This window comes from Apostichopus japonicus, chromosome 2, assembly GCF_037975245.1.
Source record: "Apostichopus japonicus isolate 1M-3 chromosome 2, ASM3797524v1, whole genome shotgun sequence".
NCBI lineage: Eukaryota > Metazoa > Echinodermata > Holothuroidea > Aspidochirotida > Stichopodidae > Apostichopus > Apostichopus japonicus.
The window spans coordinates 31,767,051-31,790,135 of NC_092562.1; the positions used below are offsets into that span (position 1 = coordinate 31,767,051).

Genomic DNA, 23,085 nt, shown 5'->3' on the forward strand with positions numbered 1-23,085 from the left:
GCGAGTCCTAGCCACGTCACTGAGCGTACAATGTCACCTTGAGCGACAGTCCTAGCCACGTCACTTAGCGTAAAATGTAACCTTGAGTGCGAGTCCTAGCCACGTCACTGAGCGTACAATGTCACCTTGAGCGACAGTTCTAGCCACGTCACTTAGCGTACAATGTAACCTTGAGCGCCAGTCCTAGCTTCATCACTTAGCGTATAAATGAACATTGGGTGCCAGTCCTAGCCACATCATTTAGCGTACAATGTAACCTGGGATTAAACGCCAATTTTATCCGATACACCCCAGAGAGCGTTGAGGGATCTTAAGAAAAATGTGGGAAATTATCAACAAATTGTGTTGTAAGAGATGTTTTATATCGATTTCCCTTGAATGGTTATCAAACCATTCGACGAGTCGAGGTGATAGCCTCAGCACCCCACAAATCGTCTCTGGAATTAGTTACTCAGTACTTCTCAAGTCACTCTATAATATCCCATTGCGTATTATTTGCCTTGTTTGGTAAAGTAAACGAAGTTATGAAAAGTTATGTATAGAACGTCTCAAACTTTCTAGCATTTATCGCTAGGCTTCTCTCGGTTGTATGCACATTTGCTATTCAGCAACACTTAAGCAAGGAACGTACCAGTTCGTCCCACCCCCACAATGATACGAGGGTAAGAATGCAACTTGAAACCGTTTGTTTATGGTAACATTCCAACGTATTTTGTGGCGTATGCTGCAACGCCCCTATGTGTTTGACTATTGCAAAGATTTATATACTATATATCTTTGTAAACCACTATATAATAACTACGTGATCACAGATTCCCCGAGAGAGCAGCATATTCTGCCTGTACACTTTTCATATTATCAAATCTGCTCTCCGCCTGCTTGAAAACAGCAGGTTGTCATTCCTTAGGTTCAAAATTCGATCCCCGAGGAACCGCGCTTATGGATAAATTAAAGAGGCACCCTCACGGTGGTGAGCTAATGGTTGATTAAGATCAGTCGGGATGGTAAGTGAGGTTGATGAAGCATGAGCCAAATACACGAGACACAAGGGACTTTAGTATGCACTGATCAAAGAGGCGATATAATAATATATATATATAGAACCTTCTCACATCTTACACTATGCGATACGTTATGAGAGGAAAAAAGTTGGAATTTTAGCTTATAACTATGTTTATGTTGTGATTCGGACATTTTTGAGCGTAAATTTTCAAGAAGGACCCCTTTTTGACTGTCTAATACATTAGTGCAGGGCATTATTGCCATGATCTTAGAGAGAAGATATAACATTATCATACAGGTTCGTGCCTAGCCAGTCTTTTTTGTGTGAGAACGTGTGAGAGGGGAGAGTGTTTACAACTCCCTCAACACACTAGATCCGCACCTGAAAGGGGCTTTGTATCGGAGGGGTGCCCCTACCATTTGAGAAAATTTTCATATTAGGTTTAGACTTCAAAATTCGTCTTTTTAATATATTACGTAACGCATCCCCCCCCCCCAAAAATAAATAAATAAAAAATAAAATAAACGTAGATGAAAACCAATAGCGTAGCGCGCATCTTGCAGCCTCCCCACCTCCATTCCACCCCTTCTTTGAATCGGCCTCTACCTCCATATATGTATGTATGGTTGATACAACCCCTTTAATTCATCTGTTGGGTGCATATGTTGGGCTGATTCATATGGTAAGTATGGGTAATCTTGGTTGCATGCATGGTGGTTAACAGTCTACAACTTTAGCTGCGATCAGTTACGACGTCGGAAAGGATTTACTATCGTTAACTTATTTCACCATTTAGCCGAGTTTGACCCGCCTCATTACTGGATCAAGTTCGTGAGTAGTACCAGGCAGCCATACTTGTAATATGTTGTCTTATATAGGGAGGTTCTTTCCTCACTTGTAAATAGGCTGTCTTATGTAGGGAGGTTTTCTTGACTCACTTGTAATAATAACTAATCCCCTTATACATCTATCTCTTTGTGTTCACCATTCTCATTAACCTGTCTGTATTCTGTGTGTGTTTTTGTCCCTTCTGTTACTGTTATACTTGTCATTTACCCTTTGAAGAAGATCCTGCTAGGATCGAAACGTCAGGCCAACTTACTTTTACACACTTGTAATAATTTATATAGTTAGGTTCTTGTCATACTTGTAATAGGTTGTCTTATATGGGAGGTTATTGCCATACTTGTAAGTAGGTTGTCTTATATAGTTAGGTTCTTGCCTCACTTGTAAATAGGTTGTCTTATATAGGGAGGTTCTTGCCATACTTGTAAGTAGGTTGTCTTATATAGTTAGGTTCTTGCCTCACTTGTAAATATGTTGTCTTATATAGGGAGGTTCTTGCCATACTTGTAAGTAGGTTGTCTTATATAGGGAGGTTCTTGCCATACTTGTAATAAGTTATCTTATATAGAGAGGTTCTTGCCATACTTGTAATAAGTTATGTATAGGGAGGTTCTTGCCTCACTTGTTAATATATTGTCTTATTATAGAGAGGTCCTTCCCATACTTGCAAGTAGGTTGTCTTATATAGAGAGGTTCTTGCCATACTTGTAATAGGTATTGTTCTTGCCATACTTGTAATAGGTTGTCTTATATAAAGAGGTTCTTGCCATACTTGTAATAAGTTATCTTTATATAGAGAGGTTCTTGCCATACTTGTAATAAGTTATGTATAGGGAGGTTCTTGCCATACTTGTAATAAGTTGTCTTACATAGGGAGGTTCTTGCCATACTTGTAAGTAGGTTGTCTTATATACGGAGGTTCTTGCCATACTTGTTATAAGTTATATTATTTAGGGAGGTTCTTGCCATACTTGTAATAAGTTATATTATTTAGGGAGTTTCTTGCCATACTTGTAATAAGTTATATTATTTAGGGAGGTTCTTGCCATACTTGTAATAAGTGCTTTCACCTGTATTTGTTTCATTTTCATTGCTCTTTTACCTTGTCTGTTTGGCAAACCCGAACTGAAGGCTCTGTGCCCCCACCCCCATTATGTACGTGTTGTTATGTACAGTATGTGTTGTACTGATCACTGATGTGAATGATCATGCAAGCTTCTGTAGATGGTACTTTTCTAACAACCGTATGATCCATGTTAGTCTGTGACCGAGAGTATATTTATCTGTTGATATTGCAGTGTTCTCGAATATCCGTTTGTTAGGGCTTTTTTAAGGTTATGCTTGTGTTCAACAGTCTGAATATATACTTACATTTATACTTAAATGGCACTCAAGTTGCCGTCCAGTCCTGGCTGTTCTCTGGAATATTGAAATGGTGTCTTTCGTTTAATTAATAAACCTCTAAAGTTTGTGCGTTGTTATCACCGGTTTCTTGCACTTAGTTACTTCTCATTGGCGATTGTATTAACTTACAGTCTATGTATACTAATAGTCTCAGGATTATAGTGTAATTTTATCAGTACATCACACGGTTACAAATTAACATTATGATGATGTAATGTCATAACATCATGGTCTTCCTCCTCGTCATGGGTACATCATATTGTTCTTTTGTAGTACATCATTATCAAGTTTTACACGATCATCGTATGTGGCTTCCCTTTTGGCGTTCCATACAGTTGTGAAATAATGTCTTCAGTCCTACCGGAGAAGCAGATCTTCGAAATGTAATCTTGCAGACTGAAAGAGAGACTAATGTTGGATACATTCACGAGAAATCTAAGGAAATTCATTTCATTTGGGAGATATCACTGTTTTCACGTTCCTTCCAACAGAAAGCTGTAGACTTGATCAAGTCTAAATATGACGTCATCGAGTCGTGTTTAACTGCTTGAAGGGCCATGATTCTCTTTTATTATGTTTATAACTTTTATTTTCTGTAAAAGAGACAGATTTCGCAGTCGCTGTATCTAAATGACTGAAGTTCTTAATGGGACCTTGTGTTGGTTTCATTACCGTCTCTGCGGTGACATCCCTATGTTCCGACGTCTTTATGTTCCGACGTCTCTATGTTCCGACAAAAAGGAAAAAATCGGAGCAATTTTTTTTATCCACAAATTTGTTTGTACCAAGAAAATTAGTTTTGTGACCCCGAAAAATGTTGGTAAAAATACTTTTTCTGAGTCCAAAACAAAATTTTGGGTCCTTGAAACAAATTTGGAAAATAAATAATGGGGTCTGAAAACTTGTTTTCTCCGTACAAACGATTTTTGGATTAAAAAAAATTGTCCCAAATTATTTCTTTTTGTCGGAACATAGAGACGTCGGAACATAGAGACGTCGGAACATAAAGATGTAACCGTCTCTGCTCACATGTACATACGATACACCGTGAAAGTACGGTACACAGTGAATGTACGGTACACAATACATGTAAGACTGTCTTCATGCACATTCTAGTAATAGTATGACAATATACACTCACAAAGTTGCAGCTCCCTGACATGACTTATAAACCGCGACATCTCCCATTTTTGGGACAATTTCCCCCTGTAGGGTAAAGATGATGGGTAGCCATAATGAAATCGTGAATCAATTTACAACAACGTTTGTGAAATTATCATCAATTCTCAGTTTCTCACTATACGAATAAAGCGTGCACCTTATTGTGAAAACTGCAAACATTTCAAGAATGTTGAAACAACATCGAAATGACTATTAGAAAAACTACAGACAAGGCAAAACAATAAAATAAATGGTATCCTCGTTTTATTTAGTACACATAGAGCATGAAAAGGTGAAATTGTTTCACCCTTCGATCATAGTGACGGTAAATTTTACGGTATTTTTCCTTCCATACCTTTATGCAATGTTTATAAGTTGATTGTAAAATTCTTCATTCGTTCCCAAAGGTCGTCTTGCTTTGAGTAAGGTGTAGTGAGCTTAAAGGGTGTTGTGATAACAGCCGTTTACCCACCTGTCTCTGTATCTGATACGATACAGGTAACAGTCTCTATATTCCTATAGCTTTTCCTATGGGAGTGCCGTGGACAACCTTAACCTTCTTAGGTGGGATTGTTTCATCACCCTCCCCGGCCTTCCTCCTCTAGCCTCCCCTTCCCCAGGGATATAACTTTTGTCCTCAGTAGGTCGTGCTTATATTTCTCAACCCCGTCCCCACCACACACACGCACATGTAATTCCAGTCTATATCAGCCCTATCAAGTCCAGTGTGCTGATTCGTGTAGCCAATAAGATTCGTTCCAATCGTACAAAGTATACTTTTAACAGGAAACGAAACTGATTGTTGGCCACGGTATTCAGTATTTGGCAATCATTAGAAAGGATTGGACTGCTTCCATACCCGTGACCTATGTATGTGACACACATCATGGGATGGATGGAGTTGGCTGCATCTCAACTATGTTTAGTTTGGATGCCGCGGGGTGTGTCTTACAGCGTTATCTATATACTTTTGTTGTGTTTGATATATGATTTCTGTTGTTCATCCAGCCGGCCAACTGCATTAAATTATGGTCAGCGTAGTTCCAGTAGGGTCGTTCTTCATTCATGTACAGGTTTCTATAGCTACGTTCAAATATACAGATTAATAATTCCTGTATATTTAATGGTCAGTTTAGGTTGAATTTCCAAGCTGATATCATTAATACTAAAAACCAAGCTTTTCGTAGAGAAGACTATTGTTGACTTTTCCAGTAGATTTTTTGTTTCACCGATGTATATGTCTGGAGCCATCTTAGCTACCACACAGGAGAATACAAGACCATTTCATAACAGTGCCATTATTCGTTCCTGGTTTAATACGTTCAGTAAGTTACCATTCTTGTATCTTTATAACGCTCTAGACTACTTCCCCGTTTCATTCGTCGTTTTGCGTTCTTTTCTTCAGTTACACCCTTTAAATTTATCATTTTGTATAGTGGGCTACCAGGTAAAGCAATATTGCTTCCTCATTTCTCCTCAACCCCCTACCCATAGTGTGTGAGATATAATAGAATACATACAATCACCCACACAATCATACTGCAGAACTATTCATTACTCTACCAGGGCCCAGGCGCGTAGCCAGCCTTCGTAGTGTGAGGGGCGAAGCCAAAATATATTCCCCCAATTATCATTAAAATGAGGGAATTTAAGGTTAAGCCTTATTGACTGTATTGATATGACTCTTACTTGCACCATGTATAGGCTCTACATTATGTTACGAATTTTAGGGGGCGGGGCACAACATTTGGCTGACGTCTGTTCTGGGGGGGGGGGGTTCTTATAGGGAACACCCGACCTCTTTGAGAAATGTTTTTTTTTTCGGTGCAAACGAGATGCGCATTTGTGCTATCTATTTCCATCATTATTTTAACTATACATGTGTTTATACGACCATATGCCGTGTGTGTGATTATGAAATGTAAGCCATTTGGAAGAAAGTTTGTGAGAAAGTAGGAGACAGTGCCGTCCCTATACATGTCCCCCTGTACGGCACTGTATATGTAACGATATCAAACATTTACCAAAACATAACAGTACGTACGGTGGATCTCATATGGAGATATTGACACTTTTGTGGCTAATTAAACTTTTACAGTCACTGAGTCAAAGTTAACTTGTTCAGAGAAATGCTCGTTCTATGCTTAGAACGGCTTATGAGTAAAACTTTGTGAGAAGCACTGATACACCATGGTATCAAAACAAATAGCTTAAAAATGTGACTCGAAACGGAGTCAGTGACTCGATTTTGTTAAGCACATCATGTACATTACTGTGTTAAATAAGTGGAAATAACTCCAAGTGAACCGAATAACCTCGGAGTACGATTAGAGCATATGACTCTCGCTCTCTCTCTGTCCTGCATTCTCAATCTACTTGGCCTATTCTATCGGTGGTTATAACTCTTAGTTATTTCTTGGCCTTCCGTCAAGTAAGACACATCTTACTATGTATGAATACTTCACTAGTTTAGTGAGTGTAATATACTTCCATACATGGTTAATACCTGCATCAAGTAGCTGGCTGATCCCAATTCCCAAACTAACGCGTTTCTAGCTGCTACCTTCACCTTGTTGTTATTCAGTCTGCACCTGTTGGGATATGTCAAGCTGCTGAGGTCAGTTCGTAGGTCTCGCCCTGCGTTAATACCTGGAAATTACACTTTATATCAGCATAGAGGTATAGCAGGGTCGAGCAGTACAATGATCATACAATGATAATAATACCTTGCTACCCTGCATAAAGAGATGAGCGGTTATTGATTAACAAGTTAATGTGAAGATTATGTTCTTTGATTTCTTATATCTTGAAAATTCAAACCCATTTAAAGTTGCTATTTATAAACATATTTCACTTTCCTCCATTCAAGAATTCAATGTCGTGTTTAATCTTATTATTTATTAATGGACATATAAATATATTATTAGTACTGTTGTAGTGACTCGGTCTGTTTCTCGAATCGACTCAGACACGAGTCCCGATAATAAAGACTCGACTCGAGTCTGCATGCAAAATACTTGAGTTGAGTCTCTGATTCGTAAGTTCAAAAGACTCGAGTTTGACGAAAGGTCAAAATACTCGACTTGAGTCTCAACGTATTGTAACTCGATTGACTGGAGCCTGGCTCTTGTGACTCATCTTCTATTCGAGTCATTCCCTAAATTTGGGTCCAAACGGACTTGTGACTTGAGTCATAAAAAACAGTGAAGTACCTTTAAATATACGCAGTGTTATAACTAGAAGACTACGATCGCCAAACTCCGCACCGGGACAGACGACGGTAAATTGTGATAACCACATAAGTAACCATATAGTGATAGGTAGGCCCTATATCCAATAATGTGTGAATATGATAGGCCAAATGTCACATGACTTATAGTGATAGGTATATCCAATATTATGTGAATATGATAGGCCAAATGTCACATGGCTAGGTTATATATAGCATGAATACCACACGACATCTTATTACATACATTATATATGAAGGAGATATTCATGTTGGTATGTGTGTCGAATTTAATAGGCCTGTGTAATTTATATATGGAAGTAATAGAGATTTGCTTACATCCGGGAGTTCAGTATGGCTGTACATGTAGATGAGGGGTTCTCTATTAATATTCTGCGAGGGCTCGAGAGAAAACATTGATTATAGCAAAAATGATTTTGATGATGATGATCGTCATGATGATCATATCATGCATCATGCATGATGATGATGATCATCATCATCATTATCATGCATGATGATCACGATGATCATGATCTTAGTGATGATCAGGCGGATATTTTTACGACGAATGACAAATGTGGGAGAATCTCGCAAGGGCCTCTGGATTACTACTTTCACGTCGTGTCTTACAATTGTGTAGATAGATACACATCTATATAGTGTACCACACGGTATCTAGATTACAGGTACAGGATAATTCCTTCCAAACAGTTCACTCATTACCGATCAACTCTGTGTTGTCTATATTTTAACGTGCCTGTTTGTGTGTTCTTGCTTGTTCTTGTTTCGTTTTAATGAGATTCATCCTTTATTATTCTTGTTCTCTCTGCATCAGGGAAACTGACGTAGACTTTGTATTAGTTCAAGAGTCTGGAGATAACTTAGAGGTATACACGTGGGTATGGGAGCCGACTTCACCCGGTACTGGAATAGAACAAGATGTTCTAAAGACAGCTCTGGATGACAAACAAGAAACTATCAAAGAAATCATGGACGATCCTACGTTCGACTTTACCACTGAGCTGCCAGAAGACCCAATAACCTCACAGGGATTGGAGGCGTGGTCAATAGCCTTAATCATCGCCGCAACAGTCGTGCTGTTAATAGCAATAGTCGGTTACTTTGAATTTAAGTAAGTCAAGATAAGTTTGGATGCGGGCGTAGTCAATAATCTTAGATATAGCAAATATAGTATAGTTATTGAAACGTCAAATACTCAGTCAACTTTCTGTTGTTGAACCCCACCTCCACCCCACCTCCACCCCCGCCAACTATGTCCACTTCCCTTACCCCTTCCCTATCCATCATAACAAACATTAGCATGTGATATACATGCAACTGTGTTTATTGTAATTATTTCTTTGTCATTTTCTTATCAATGCTTCTGACCTGAGCATACAAAAGAGTTTTTTTTTATAATTATTTGTAGGTCAAGAAGGAAAGAAAGTAATTATCTTGTAGCTGGAGACAAAGAAGATGAAGAAGGACAAAGACATGGTCAGTTAATATCACGATTGATTCAAAGGATCACATCTAAAATGAAAGATAAATATAAGCTTACTCAAGGCTACAAGTCACAGATTGTGCATTTAGAATGGTGTATGGCCCCGGTTATGCAGTCAGTCGATTGGAGTCATATTAAGGGAAGGTCACTAACACTTGGTAGCCTACAATACACGATACATGCATCCACTTGTAAGAGTGTTATCAACTTGATATCACACCTTACCAGTCAACAGAAACTTTTAGAATGATTTGGCGAATATTTAGACTCAATGAACTCAGGAAACAAGACATGTGCAAGCCTATCAGCTGAGAACGATTTCAATATATCATTTAAGACTCATCATTTACTGATTTAATGCCGGTCTCTCCTGATTTAATGCCGGTCTTTCCTTATTTAATGCCGGTCTCTCCTGATTTGTTCCTCATTTAAAGCCGGTCTTTTCTCTTGCATGTTCCTCTCACAGATTCTGACAACACTCCAAGAGAAGCAGAAGAGGGCGCTGTTTCCCAAAATGGATCACCTGATGCACAAGCAACACTAGGGCAGACCCCAACAGAAACAAAGTTAGTATCAGAAAGCAAACAATTCTTGAAAGCAAGGTTTATGTTCCAAGCTTTACATTTGTAGTTGTGCATACAGTTTTCATTCTGTTTCATATACCCCCCCCCCCCACCCCCTCCAAGCAATGAAGGGAAGTATTGCATAATCCTTTCACATACTAACACAACCATGAAAAGAAGTAATATACCATAAATAGTCTAGACTGATCTCATTATTGAAGGCCTATTTGTTCAGCTGGAGCATATCAAACACATACAATCTCCATTTGGTGAAATGTCGTGTAGGTTACTTTCCAATGACATCTTTAATCTCCATGAGGCACATGTGACTGCTTAGCGGCTTAAAACAACCTATATTATAACATAAAAATAACACACTCACATGCTGTTTTTAACAGTGTGATATAATATGCACACAGGTAACGGTACAATGAAACTCTTTCTCATTGCAAATCTTTAAATTTATGAAGGACAAAAGGAACATGCTTTTGTAATTCCAAATTCAATACTACCCATGTCAACAAATATTTCACGTGCTGTTTTCACGTACTGACGAATATGCATATTACATTATTTTGTTTTACATAGTAATGAATGTTTTTGAAACATCTATATGCCCTTTAAATTGTTCTACTTCCTGTAAATTTAGAACGGCAATAAAATATAATTTGTTGTCGGTAACTTAAAACCAGGAGACTGCTTACAAAAATATTATTTGTGATCAAACATTCAGTTGCATATCAGTGAAATGATTTGGACCGTGATGTATTTATTTTGTAATATTCGTCAGTACGCGAAACATGGGACGATGTGTTCACTTGATTTATTTATAATCTTTATGTTACAACTTTCTGTTCTTTCCTTTTCCTTTTCTCCTTTATCTTCTACTGCCTCTTCTACTTCCCATCTTCATCCTGGAAGCAACGAGTATGAGGATCTCCAGGACATTCCATTACAAGAGAAGAAGGACAAGGAGGAGAATGACAGAGGAATGCTAAATAAGGCTTACGAAGATGAAGTGGATGAATTTACAAAAGTTTGATGAAAATATTTGTTGACACAGAGTTTTTAAAAGATTTTTTGATTTATAAATAAAGTTTAAGTAGAACTGGAAAACTTTGATTTATTGGCTGTCATTAGTTCAGTGTCTCTGACTGTGTTCAAGCAGCTGATAGCAGCACCAGAAATTTGAATGTTGGTGGGAAGGTGGGAAGTGGGGTGGGGGGTGTGCTTACAAGGTTTGTTGAGTGGTTGAAGTCAATTGTACATCTGTATTTTAATATTATGTCTTGAAGCATAAATATTGTAACAAGAGGGTAAGGTGAATTATTTCATATTCAATAATGCTTGCAATCATTACATGAGCACCTACTATTCACCAATCAAGACTAATAATACTTTTCAAATTTCAATTTTAGACACTTTTATAATTGTTTTCCACTAAATTGCCTATATCAGCAAATCAAGTTATCTTCCCACAAGATTTTAATCAATTTAATACACTTTAAGGTTAATGAAAGTAGTTAAAACAATTGTTTGTACCTGTCTGGAGAGAACCTTTTGAGGGATTGATATGCCCCCCCCCCCCCCCCCTCACCATTAACCATATAAGTTCCATGCTATGTTAGACTCAAGTAATGGTCAAATGCACAATGATGACTAGACATAGCTTGTTGATAGTAAGCAAGGATGAAAACTTAATGGTATAATATCTCTTTGAATTATCTTAAAGAAGAAGCAATTCAGGCCCATATTATAGCTTTTAGATCTATTTCATCATTTATGCAGTACAAGAACAAGTGGAATCAAGTTCGATTGGCCAATGAGTTGAATAAATTGAGTGCAATCATTAGTTCAAAATACTTTATCCTTCTTTTGTCATCTATTTGTTAATCTGGATTAAAGTTCAAGTCATCTCAAGTGGAAAGTGTGTCTTGGGTTGCTTAATAACTTTTTAATAACATTGCAAGATTTGTGAATAATGGTTGTGCCTGTCAAACATTAGGGGAAGAAAGAACTGTAAGAATGAGAGTTTCATTTGCCAAAAATATCCACAAGTATCTTTCAATATCCACAAGTACCTTTTTATATCCACAAGTATCTTGCGACATCCACAAGTATCTTGTAATATCCACAAGTATCTTTAAATATCCATACGTATCTTGTGATATCCACAAGTATTTTGTGACACCAACAAATATCTTGTGATATCCACAAGTATCTTGTGATATCCATAAGTATCTTGTGATATCCACAAGTATCTTGTGATATCCACAAGTATTTTGTGACACCAACAAGTATCTTGTGATATCCACAAGTATCTTGTGATATCCACAAGTATCTTTTAATATCCACAAGTATCTTTAAATATCCATAAGTATTTTGTGACACCAACAAGTATCTTGTGATATCCACAAGTATCTTGTGATATCCACAAGTATCTTGTGAAATCCACAAGTATTATGTGACACCAACAAGTATCTTGTGATATCTACAAGTATCTTGTGATATCCACAAGTATCTTGTGATATCCGCAAGTATCTTGTGATATTAACACTAAGTATCTTTTAATATACACACTAAGTATCTTGTTATAAAGTCACGCAAGAACTCAGTTCATTCTGAAACATTTTGGGAAATTTCACAATTGTTGTCACTTTTTCTTTCTGCTAGAGGTTAGTAAACAGAGAGGATATGAAGACGGTTTCAGTTCTAGTTCAAGTTTAAACTTTACCTTAAACCAGGATACACAATGTATCTGAACCTGTAACCTTGCATAGGGTCCGATGATGCGAGTATCAGATCTAATTTTTACTCAGTCGTAAAAGAATTACATGAAATGAAAGAAACAACTTCAGCTGTTAGCAACCTAAAAGACATGTAGTGTTATAAATGGGCGACAGTTCCATAACACGACGTTGTAGAAGATCTTACAATAGAATAGAAACCTAAGGGTTTTTTTTTATATAAAGACGCATGAAACTAATAATGTCATAAGATTAATAAAGGTTATCTTGTGAACTTTTGCTAAAATCATCATCTTATAAGTAGCCTACGTTCAACTTGTCACAAGGCATCTAGTATATTAATAACTAGGCTACCGTTAGTGAATTGAGTTGGTCGAGCGGGATTAATACGTAGAGAACATCATCGGACTATATGGTAGCATCCCGCAGTCATTTATTGCAGGTCCGTATATAGTTTCTCATACAAATTAACTATATTTTAGTAATTAAAATATTTATGACATCATTGGGGAAAGCGGTCTGTTGAGACCACGAGCTGGAGTAGTAATACGATTCACTTGTAACTTCCTTAATCAGTTTTGTAAAAAAATGCCACATCGTGGTAACAACATAAAACGATTTTATGGTTCGATCGCCAAACCCCGCACCGGGACAGACGACGGTAAATTGTGAAAACCACGTTAGTGTCTTATATAGTGATACTGATAGGTATATCCAATAATGTGTGAATATTAGGCCTACATAGGCCAAATGTCACATGAATAGGTTAGATTCAAGCCGGACTTAAAGCTATGTATATACAGCATGAATAGCACACGAAAACTTACAACATAGGGGGCCTACATTATATATGAAGGAGATATTCATGTTGGTATGTGTGTGTCGAAGTTAATAGGCCTGTGTAATTTATATATGGAAGCAATAGAGATTTGCTTACATCCGGGAGTTCAGTATGGCTGTACATGGAGATAAGGGGTTCTCTATTAGTATTCTGCGAGGGCTCGAGAGAAAACATTGATTATAGCAAAAATGATGATGATGATGGTGATGATGATGATGATCATCATCATCATAATCATGACGATGATCATGCATGATCATCATCGTCATCATGCATGATGATTATGATCATAGTGATGATCAGGCAGATATTTTTGCGACGAATGTGGGAGAATCTCGCAAGGGCTTATGGATTACAACTTTCACGTCGTGTCTTACAATTGTGTAGATAGATACACATCTATATAGTGTACCACACGGTATCTAGAATACAGGTACAGGATAATTCCTTCCAAACAGTTCACTCATTACCGATCAACTCTGTGTTGTCTATATTTTAACGTGCCTGTTTGTGTGTTCTTGCTTGTTCTTGTTTCGTTTTAATGAGATTCATCCTTTATTATTCTTGTTCTCTCCGCATCAGGGAAACTGACGTAGACTTTGTATTAGTTCAAGAGTCCGGAGATAACTTAGAGGTATACACGTGGGTCTGGGAGCCGACTTCACCCGGTACTGGAATAGAACAAGATGTTCTAAAGACAGCTCTGGATGACAAACAAGAAACTATCAAAGAAATCATGGATGATCCTACGTTCGACTTTACCACTGAGCTGCCAGAAGAATACCCAATAACCTCACAGGGATTGGAGGCGTGGTCAATAGCCTTAATAATCGCCGCAACAATCGTGCTGTTAATAGCAATAGTCGGTTACTTTGAATTTAAGTAAGTCAAGATAAGTTTGGATGCTTGCGTAGTCAATAATCTTAGATATAGCAAATATAGTATAGTTATTGAAACGTCAAATACTCGGTCAACTTTCTGTTGTTGAACCCCACCTCCACCCCACCTCCACCCCCGCCAACTATGTCCACTTCCCTTGCCCCTTCCCTATCCATTATTAAAACATCATCTGATATATATGCAACTGTGTTTACTGTAATTATTTCTTTAAAATAAATTTTAAACTGTTAGCAAACTGCTTATCCACTAGAGAGCCTTGACTTGTCATTAAGCCTTTGAAGAAGATCCTGCTAGGATCGAAACCTTACTTTTACACATTAATTATTTCTTTGTCATTTTCTTATCAATGCTTCTGACCTGAGCATACAAAAGAGTTTTTTTATAATTATTTGTAGGTCAAGAAGGAAAGAAAGTAATTATCTTGAAGCTGGAGACAAAGAAGATGAAGAAGGACAAAGACATGGTCAGTTAATATCACGATTGATTCAAAGGATCACATCTAAAATGAAAGATAAATATAAGCTTACTCAAGGGCTACAAGTCAACAGATTGTGCATTTAGTATGGTGTATGGCCCTGGTTATACAGTCAGTCGATTGGAGTCATATTAAGAGGTCACTAACACTTGGTAGCCTACAATACACCATACATGCATCCACTTGTAAGAGTGTTATCAACTTGATATCACACGTTACCAATCAACAGAAACTGTAAGAATGATTTGGCGAATATTTAGACTCAATGAACTCAGGAAACAAGACATGTTCAAATGTGCAAGCCTATCAGCTGAGAACGATTTCAATATATCATTTAAGACTCATCATTTACATTTTTCTGACATAATGCCGGTCTCTCCTGATTTAATGCCGGTCTTTCCTTATTTAATGCCGGTCTCTCCTGATTTGTTCCTCATTTAAAGCCGGTCTTTTCTCTTGCATGTTCCTCTCACAGATTCTGACAACACTCCAAGAGAAGCAGAAGAGGGCGCTGTTTCCCAGAATGGGTCACCTGATGCACAAGCAACACTAGGACAGACTCCAACAGAAACAAAGTTAGTATCAGAAAGCAAACAATTCTTGAAAGCAAGGTTTATGTTCCAAGTTTTACATTTGTAGTTGTGCTTACAGTTTTCATTCTGTCTCATATACCCCCCCCCCACCCCCTCTAAGCACTGAAGGGAAGTATTGCATAATCCTTTCACATACTAACACAACCATGAAAAGAAGTAATATACCATTAATAGTCTAGACTGATCCCATTATTGAAGGCCTATTTTGTTCAGCTGGAGCATATCAAACACATATTATCTCCATTTGGTGAAATGTCGTGTAGGTTACTTTCCAATGACATCTTTAATCTCCATGAGGCACATGTGACTGCTTAGCGGCTTAAAACAACCTTTATTATAACATAAAAATAACACACCTAGGATGTTTTTAACAGTGTAATATAATATGCACACAGGTAACGGTACAATGGAACTCTTTCTCATTGCAAATCTTAAAATTTATGAAGGACAAAAGGAACATGCTTTTGTAATTCCAAATTCAATACTACCCATGTCAACAAATATTTCATGTGCTGTTTTCACGTACTGACGAATATGCATATTACATTATTTTGTTTTACATAGTAATGAATGTTTTTGAAACATCTATATGCCATTTAAATTGTTCTACTTCCTTTAAAGTTAGAACGGCAAAAAAATATAATTTGTTGTCGGTAACTTAAAACCAGGAGACTGCTTACAAAGATATTTTTTATGATCAAACATTCAGTTGCTAATCAGAGAAAAGATTGAACCGTGATGTATTTATTATTAAATATTCGTGGGCTGATGTGTTCACTTGATTTATTTATAATCTTTATGTTACAACTTTCTGTTCTTTCCTTTTCCTTTTCTCCTTTATCTTCTACTGCCTCTTCTACTTCCCATCTTCATCCTGGAAGCAACGAGTATGAGGATCTCCAGGACATTCCATTACAAGAGAAGAAGGACAAGGAGGAGAATGACAGAGGAATGCTAAATAAGGCTTACGAAAATGAAGTGGATGAATTTACAAAACTTTGAAGAAAATATTTGTTGACACAGAGTTTTTAAAAGATTTTTTGATTTATAAATAAAGTTTAAGTAGAACTGGAAAATTTTGATTCATTGGCTGTCATTACTTCAATGACTCTGACTGTGTTCAAGCAGCTGATAGCAGCACCAGAAATGTGAATGTTGGTGGGAGGGGGGAAGTGTGCTTACAAGGTTTGTTGAGTAGTTGAAGTCAATAGTATGTCTGTAATTTAATATTGATTATGTCTTGAAGCATAAATATTGTAACAAGAGGTAAGGTGAATTATTTCATATTCAATAATGCTTGCAATCATTACATGAGCACCTACTATTCACCAACCAAGACTAATATTACTTTTCAAATTTCAATTTAAGACACTTTTATAATTGTTTTCCACTAAATTCCTGTATCAGCAAATCAAGTTATCATTCCACAAGATTTTAATCAATTTAATACACTTTAAAGTTAATGAAAGTAGTTAAAACAATTGTTTGTACCTGTCTAAAGATAAACCCTTTGAGGGATTGATATGCCCCCCCCCCCCCTACTATTTACCACATAAGTTCCATGCTATGTTAGACTGTCAAATAATGGTCAAATGCACAATGATGACTGGACATAGCTTGTTGATAGTGAGCAAGGAAGAAAACTTAATGGTATAATATCTCTCTGAATTATCTTAAAGAAGAAGCAATTCAGGCCAGTAATATAGCTTTTAGATCTATTTCATCATTTATGCAGTACAAGAACAAGTGGAATCAAGTTCGATTGGCCGATGAGTTGAATAAATTGAGTGCAAATATTAGTTCAAAATACTTTATCCTTCTTTGTCATCTAATTTTTTTTTTAATCTAGTTTAATGTTCAAGTCATCTCAAGTGGAAAGTGTGTCTTGGGTTGCTTAATAACTTTTTACTAACATTGCAAGATTTGTGAATAATGGTTGTGCCTGTCAAACATTAGGGGAAGGAAGAACTGTAAGAATGAGAGTTTCATTGCCAAAAATATCCACATGTATCTTTAATATCAACAAGTATATTGTTATATCCACAAGTATATTGTGATTCCAACAAGTACCTTGTGATATCCACAAGTATCTTGTAATATCCACAAGTATCTTGTGATATCCACAAGTATCCTTAATATCCACAAGTATCTTGTGATGTTCACACTAAGTATCTTGTAATATCCACACTAAGTATCTTGTAATAAATTCATGCAAAAACTCATAGTTCATTCTGAAACATTTTGGGAAATTCACAAGTGTTGTCACTATTTCTTTCTGCTAGAGGTTAGTAAACAGAAGATATGAAGATGGTTTCATTTAGTTCAAGTTTAAACTTTATCTTTAACCAGGATACACAAAGTATCTGGCAATAACTCTCAGCAAACATAAACACAGTTGAACACAATCCTATATTATTAGCCTATTGACTATTATAATACCTCACAAAACATTTGATACATTGCCAATATCTTTGGTACATTAAACCTTCAACAAATTTGTAGCTGATGTACCTAGGCCAAGTCTACTTTAACAGAAGAATCATGCAAGAGCTGTTAGGTTATTAACCAGTTAGTTGCACCAGCTACAGCAATATTACATTGTATTATTACAACAATATTCTATATTCCCTTTAGAAACTAGCATAGAGTCAGCACAAGCACTTCACCTTAACCTAACAGGTGTATATGGATGGTACCTAATGACATTAACAAATCAATCATAATATGAATTAAACCCATCTATCTAATCTGTGCTGCTTTCCCAAGCTAAGTCATTGTGCTTTCAAAACTGTTCCCCAAGATTTGAAACCCTGTTAATTTGACATTAAACTGAGCAAGCTAATAATATATTCTATGTTATAGTGTACTTGAATGATAAGAGATACAGCAAACTCACAGCCATATTTCATTTGAAATATCCACTATACATCACGTACAGGTTACACTGTAATAATAACCAGCTTAATAAATATTCTCATGTTTGAGTTGCATCATACACATGGATCCATTATCTATTTAGCATGAAAACTACTCAAAGGCAATTTTTGTAAGTTTAAGTTGATAATTGTTAGTATAAAATTCAATACTAAAATCACATAACAATGAAACTCTTTTGCTTGTCAAGGTTTCTTTAAATAATTAAGTAACCTTAATTAAGCTTTCACTTTCATGATGGCATGGATGTTGAGGATATCTGAGAGATAAAATGTTGACAATCAAACTAAAATCCTTCCTTACTTCCTTATTTCATTCACTGGATTAAAAATCAAGTCCTAGATTAGTCAATTGTTATCTTCTCTTCAGTAATACTTTGTAGGTTTGGTAAATTGCAGACCAAACACGAAACCGCTTTAAATTGATATATCAAATGTTGCAACTGTCCCTACCTCATGACTCATACCTCATAATAATACAACCAATGAAAAGCTATCAAAATGTAAAAGGAAAAAGCTGCTTGTATTTAATTGTAACATTTTCCTAAAATCATTACCTGAACTGTCCGTATCTTTTAGCTAAAAATAATTTCAAAAATGCAAAAAAATAATTACAAAAAAAACATCTTTGAAGATCTTACATGCTGTGGCAAGATATTTCTGGGATACACTCTTTGATTCACCTTCTTCAAGAAATTTCATATGACAAATTTCACACCTAGATTCCTGAGTTATGATAGAATAACATTAGCAAAACCTCATGATGTGAGCACACACCATTGATCTGGTGGAGCCAAATAACAGAAACAACCTTGTGAGTACATAAGACATCACATACAGTATTAATATGTATAGTGCTACTCAGATATCTTCATTTATGCTGATCTTTGTATAAAATTATCCATAGAAAAAGTGAACAAATTGACCTTGTCACACTGTAAGTGATATATCATGGTATTATTGACATGGAAGACACTGTGGATTGGTAACTTTCATTTCTCATCAAAGTTTTGCGGTTTTATATCATACGTCTGCATAAGGTCCAAACATCACCAACACAGAGACACTTCTGCATATCCTGTCCATATCCAGTTAAACTATTCGTCCAATGTACTGCGCCCTGGGATATTTAGTGACCAACTGTGGCCATTGGACCAGAAGTTTATCAGCGAAGTAGTACATGATAAGTCCAGACACGGAAAGATGTTCCACCCGACATATACTCTCTACATAGACTTGTATAACTGTCCTTAAACCTAACACCTGGAGAGTGGAGAGAATGAATCCAATTACAACATGAGAAAGACCTGAGTACTCTAACATGGGTAAACTTTACTTCAAATGGCAACAATAACTTCTAAAGACTGAACTAAATGTTATTACTAAGAATGGTACTCTGGCTTCAATGAACTTTGAAAGGCTTGAAAAAATAATGAACAACAGAATACCATGTAAGAACTTAATCTCAGTCACTTAAAAGACTTCTCAACTAGGTAGGATCAGAGCTGAGTCTTGCAAGATTAGATAAAAGGGGCCTGGAATAAGCCCTGAGAGTCTGCAACTCATAAATAAAGCATACTGCACATATGTATTTTATGAGTTATATACATGTTTGGAGAGAGTGGGGGGGGGGGGGATACTGGCTGCAGTCTTAAAATTTGCATTGCACTGTAAACTCTGAACATAGGCATTAAATTGCAATACATTTGCAGGAGATGGGAACCCAGGGAATAATATATTGAGTATCACATCACAAAATGGTGAAATTGCTGCACAAGTCCAAGGATGTGTAACAGTTGTTTACACAGTAACCCTGGTATTTGACACGAGACTTTAAACCTGCTACACAAAATTTGAACACCAAATCATTCCCTGGAAACACCCCCCCCCCCACCCAGCAAGTACTGGCCCTCCCTCCCGAAAAGTGGGGACCTAGGATAAGAGATTGCGGGTATCTCAGCTACTTACCCTCAACATGAATGAAGCAGCACATACAGGAATACAGGTTCCTGGTCCATTTACTAATACCTGAAAAAAATATCAGCTAGAATTAGAAAATGCAAACATGATAAGCAATGCAACAAGGAGAAGAATATCAACAACACAGTTAATCATGTTATATTTTCTTTCTGTCAAAACTATATTTAAGATAAATAATTAAGAGTTACCTAGTTTTCAATTATACTTAAAGAAAGAGGCACATGTCTAACTGACTTTGAAAGCAAGAGACTGATATTTTCTCAGTTTTTTAGTACAATGGGCCATTGCCAGTGACAGTTCTGTATAGAGAGAAAGTCACATTGCCAGCGGAGCCTTATTACTGTAACAGGTTGTGCCATTGCCACTAGATGAGTTATAGCTTCATAACTGCTGTATCGTCCTCATTGAGATGTATACACAAAACTCAAATTACTGGAACACTTTAGAACATCTTCATCGTTTTAAGTGTTTTCTCTTTGTTATTTCCTGTGACTTGACACAATCAAAGATGAAGCATGCAGTAGCTTAAGATACTTACTAGATCTGGTTTGACTCTAAACACCAGCGGGAAGGCGTACCATGTTGCATAGAGAGTAGAGGCGATACTTGTAAGATAAGACTGCCGAACCTCTCGGCTTCTGGGTATGATTTCTATTGAGTACTGTTAAAGAAATAATAAGGAGTGTGAATTGTGAACACTGAAAAAGAAACCACATATTTCAGAGAAACATTTTCTAGTTCTGGACAAAGCATTCACTTCAGTAGCAGTTGATATTAAAGGTTCAAATAAACAGAAGTTAACATACTGTAAATTAACAGAATTTTTGAAAACTTTTCAAACACACCTACTGTCTGACAAAGGTACTAAGGCTCCAAGAACATTGACAGGAGTATGTCTAATTCTCACCTCACAGTTTTTCTTTGATTCAAATTCTTGTACTTTATCACAACTCATCTTATCCGTGTTTGCTAGAACATAAACTCTAGGCTTGTAGTTCCCAGACAAGGATCCAAGCAACCTTAATAGTTCTGAAGTATGCCCACCTGAAAAGGAAAGATGGTTGAAGTTGTATCATGCTACGTTGGGAGTACTTTGTTACAAAACTAAATAGCTCAATGGGTTTCACCAAGGAGTGCTCTACAGAATGCCAAATTGCAATCACTTATTCAATATCAAACCTTTTCAAAAAGGAAGAAACACTTATTTGCTGTAAAACATAGATCAAAATAAAAGATGTAATTTGCTGTGATTACATACAGTATTTTCATAGGGCATACAAAATGTAAAGGCTGCTCACTGGGGATCATACGTCCAAAACAGTCATGAACAAACCACATAAAGTTTGCCTTACTCCTCCTTGAGATTGAACTGATGTATTACATACACTTCAATATTCACCTTTCGATGATAAATTTCTCCAAAGAGGAATGGAAATAAGTCACATATAACGCACATTTTGTTTAATGGCATGCACATGCATTTCACCGTTCCTGTTATGAAGCATCCTACCAACTTCTACTGTAGCTAAAATTGTTCCTAGCTCTCTGCACTTTCAGCCAGCTGTGCCAGATATACACAACTCAAGGTGACTACTTTGATTTTGTTTTATAGAATACCCTGCCTTTCAGAAGGTCTCTTTTTCAGGTGGAGTCACAGTCATGAAAAATTATTCTACCCACTGTGACGAGCAGACTCCTGCCAAAAAGCAATTTTGAAACATTTACCATCACCATCTCATTCCAGCATGAATAACCTGTTTTAGAAGATACTGTAGCAATGGTCTGCAATAATGTTTTGCTCTCAATGTAAAAGTTTATGAACTTCATAGCAATGCAGACTCTAGCATTATTATTAATTTCTTATTATGCCTAATGAAGCACATTTTCAACTCCTCAAACTGTTACCAGAACTGTTGCCACATGGGCCTAAATAACTGAATGTAAAAGATCAAACTCCATTCCTTTGATCCGATTCCAAAACTAGGCCTAGGCAAGTTAGACCTACAGTACAGTATTCCTACCGTGACTGCCTAGCATACTGTATCTATATATAGCTACTGTAGGCCTAGGCTACGTTATGTTACTGTACTTGTTATGTTACTTGTTACTGTTACAGTGTTAAGCATAACGTTTGGCATATGATAATTATGGAATCGCATTGTTACCAGAACCGGCGACCACAAGTAATTTCATTGCTCTTTCTGACTTTGTGTTTCTAGTTTTCACTTTCCCAAGGGTAAATATTATGTAAAGTACTCTAAAAAATAAAACAGATAGCAGTATGACAAGAAAGCAAAAAAGATAGATCACGAACATGGGCGCCGCCATGTTGGAACAGCTGTTTAAACGGCTGACCAAAACCTGACATAAGATTGCTAGATAGAACGTCCAGAGCCGTCTCTATATACGGCTCTGAGAACGTCTAGACGTGGCTGCGGACACTTCCAGGAAATTATAGTTGCCACTGAGCCTTCACGTGCTGTCATTTTGTTCAATATGTCCCCCTGTCCGCTGCAGTGCAGTTGTAAATATAGGTACAAGCCTTATTTTATACTGGAATGGGATATTTCTATCTAAGGATGTACTCTCCGGAATCATTTAAATTAGCTACAAGAATGTCGATCATATGCATGATGGTGGCCATTGCGAATGCTCGATTTTAGTTTATACAGTCTCCTTCATAATCAAGCGTCTAGATTTCGACTCAGTGTGTGAAGTTTGACATATGAAAAATTGAAACGTCACAATTTTTAGATGAAAACATGGTTACTAAAAAAGTTAAGGTTACGTTGCAGCCGAAACGTAGGCCTATATGTCCGAGAAATATATATTTGCTTTATTTACTGAGTTACTTCTGTGGCAACATATGCTCTAGAAAAGTTTCTGCTGAGAAATATGATCCC

At 36.8% G+C, this 23,085-nt stretch overlaps 2 protein-coding genes across 5 annotated transcripts in view; one reads left to right on the plus strand and one right to left on the minus strand.

Moving 5' to 3' along the window:
• LOC139956844 (uncharacterized) overlaps positions 1-17,068 on the plus strand; it is a 64,148-nt gene extending 47,080 nt beyond the window's left edge. For 3 of the 4 annotated variants that reach the window (XM_071955235.1, XM_071955233.1, XM_071955237.1), the window contains 4 exons: positions 13,884-14,183; positions 14,597-14,664; positions 15,152-15,251; positions 16,151-17,068. In XM_071955235.1, the coding sequence (XP_071811336.1) occupies positions 13,884-14,183; positions 14,597-14,664; positions 15,152-15,251; positions 16,151-16,271 (589 nt within the window). In that variant the 3' untranslated portion in view covers positions 16,272-17,068. Of the gene's footprint in view, positions 1-8,481; positions 8,779-9,075; positions 9,144-9,616; positions 9,717-10,634; positions 11,566-13,883; positions 14,184-14,596; positions 14,665-15,151; positions 15,252-16,150 lie in introns of those variants that run through there. The other variant, XM_071955234.1, reaches the window with a different exon arrangement.
• Positions 16,968-22,538, minus strand: LOC139956906 (UDP-N-acetylglucosamine transferase subunit ALG14-like). The gene is made up of 5 exons (XM_071955239.1): positions 22,348-22,538; positions 21,090-21,226; positions 20,721-20,843; positions 20,171-20,230; positions 16,968-19,465 (listed from the first exon to the last, which is right to left on the minus strand). Exons 1-5 carry the CDS (start codon positions 22,508-22,510, stop codon positions 19,295-19,297), a joined length of 654 nt encoding a protein of 217 aa, XP_071811340.1. The 5' UTR covers positions 22,511-22,538; the 3' UTR covers positions 16,968-19,294.
• Between the last annotated feature and the right edge of the window lie 547 nt (positions 22,539-23,085).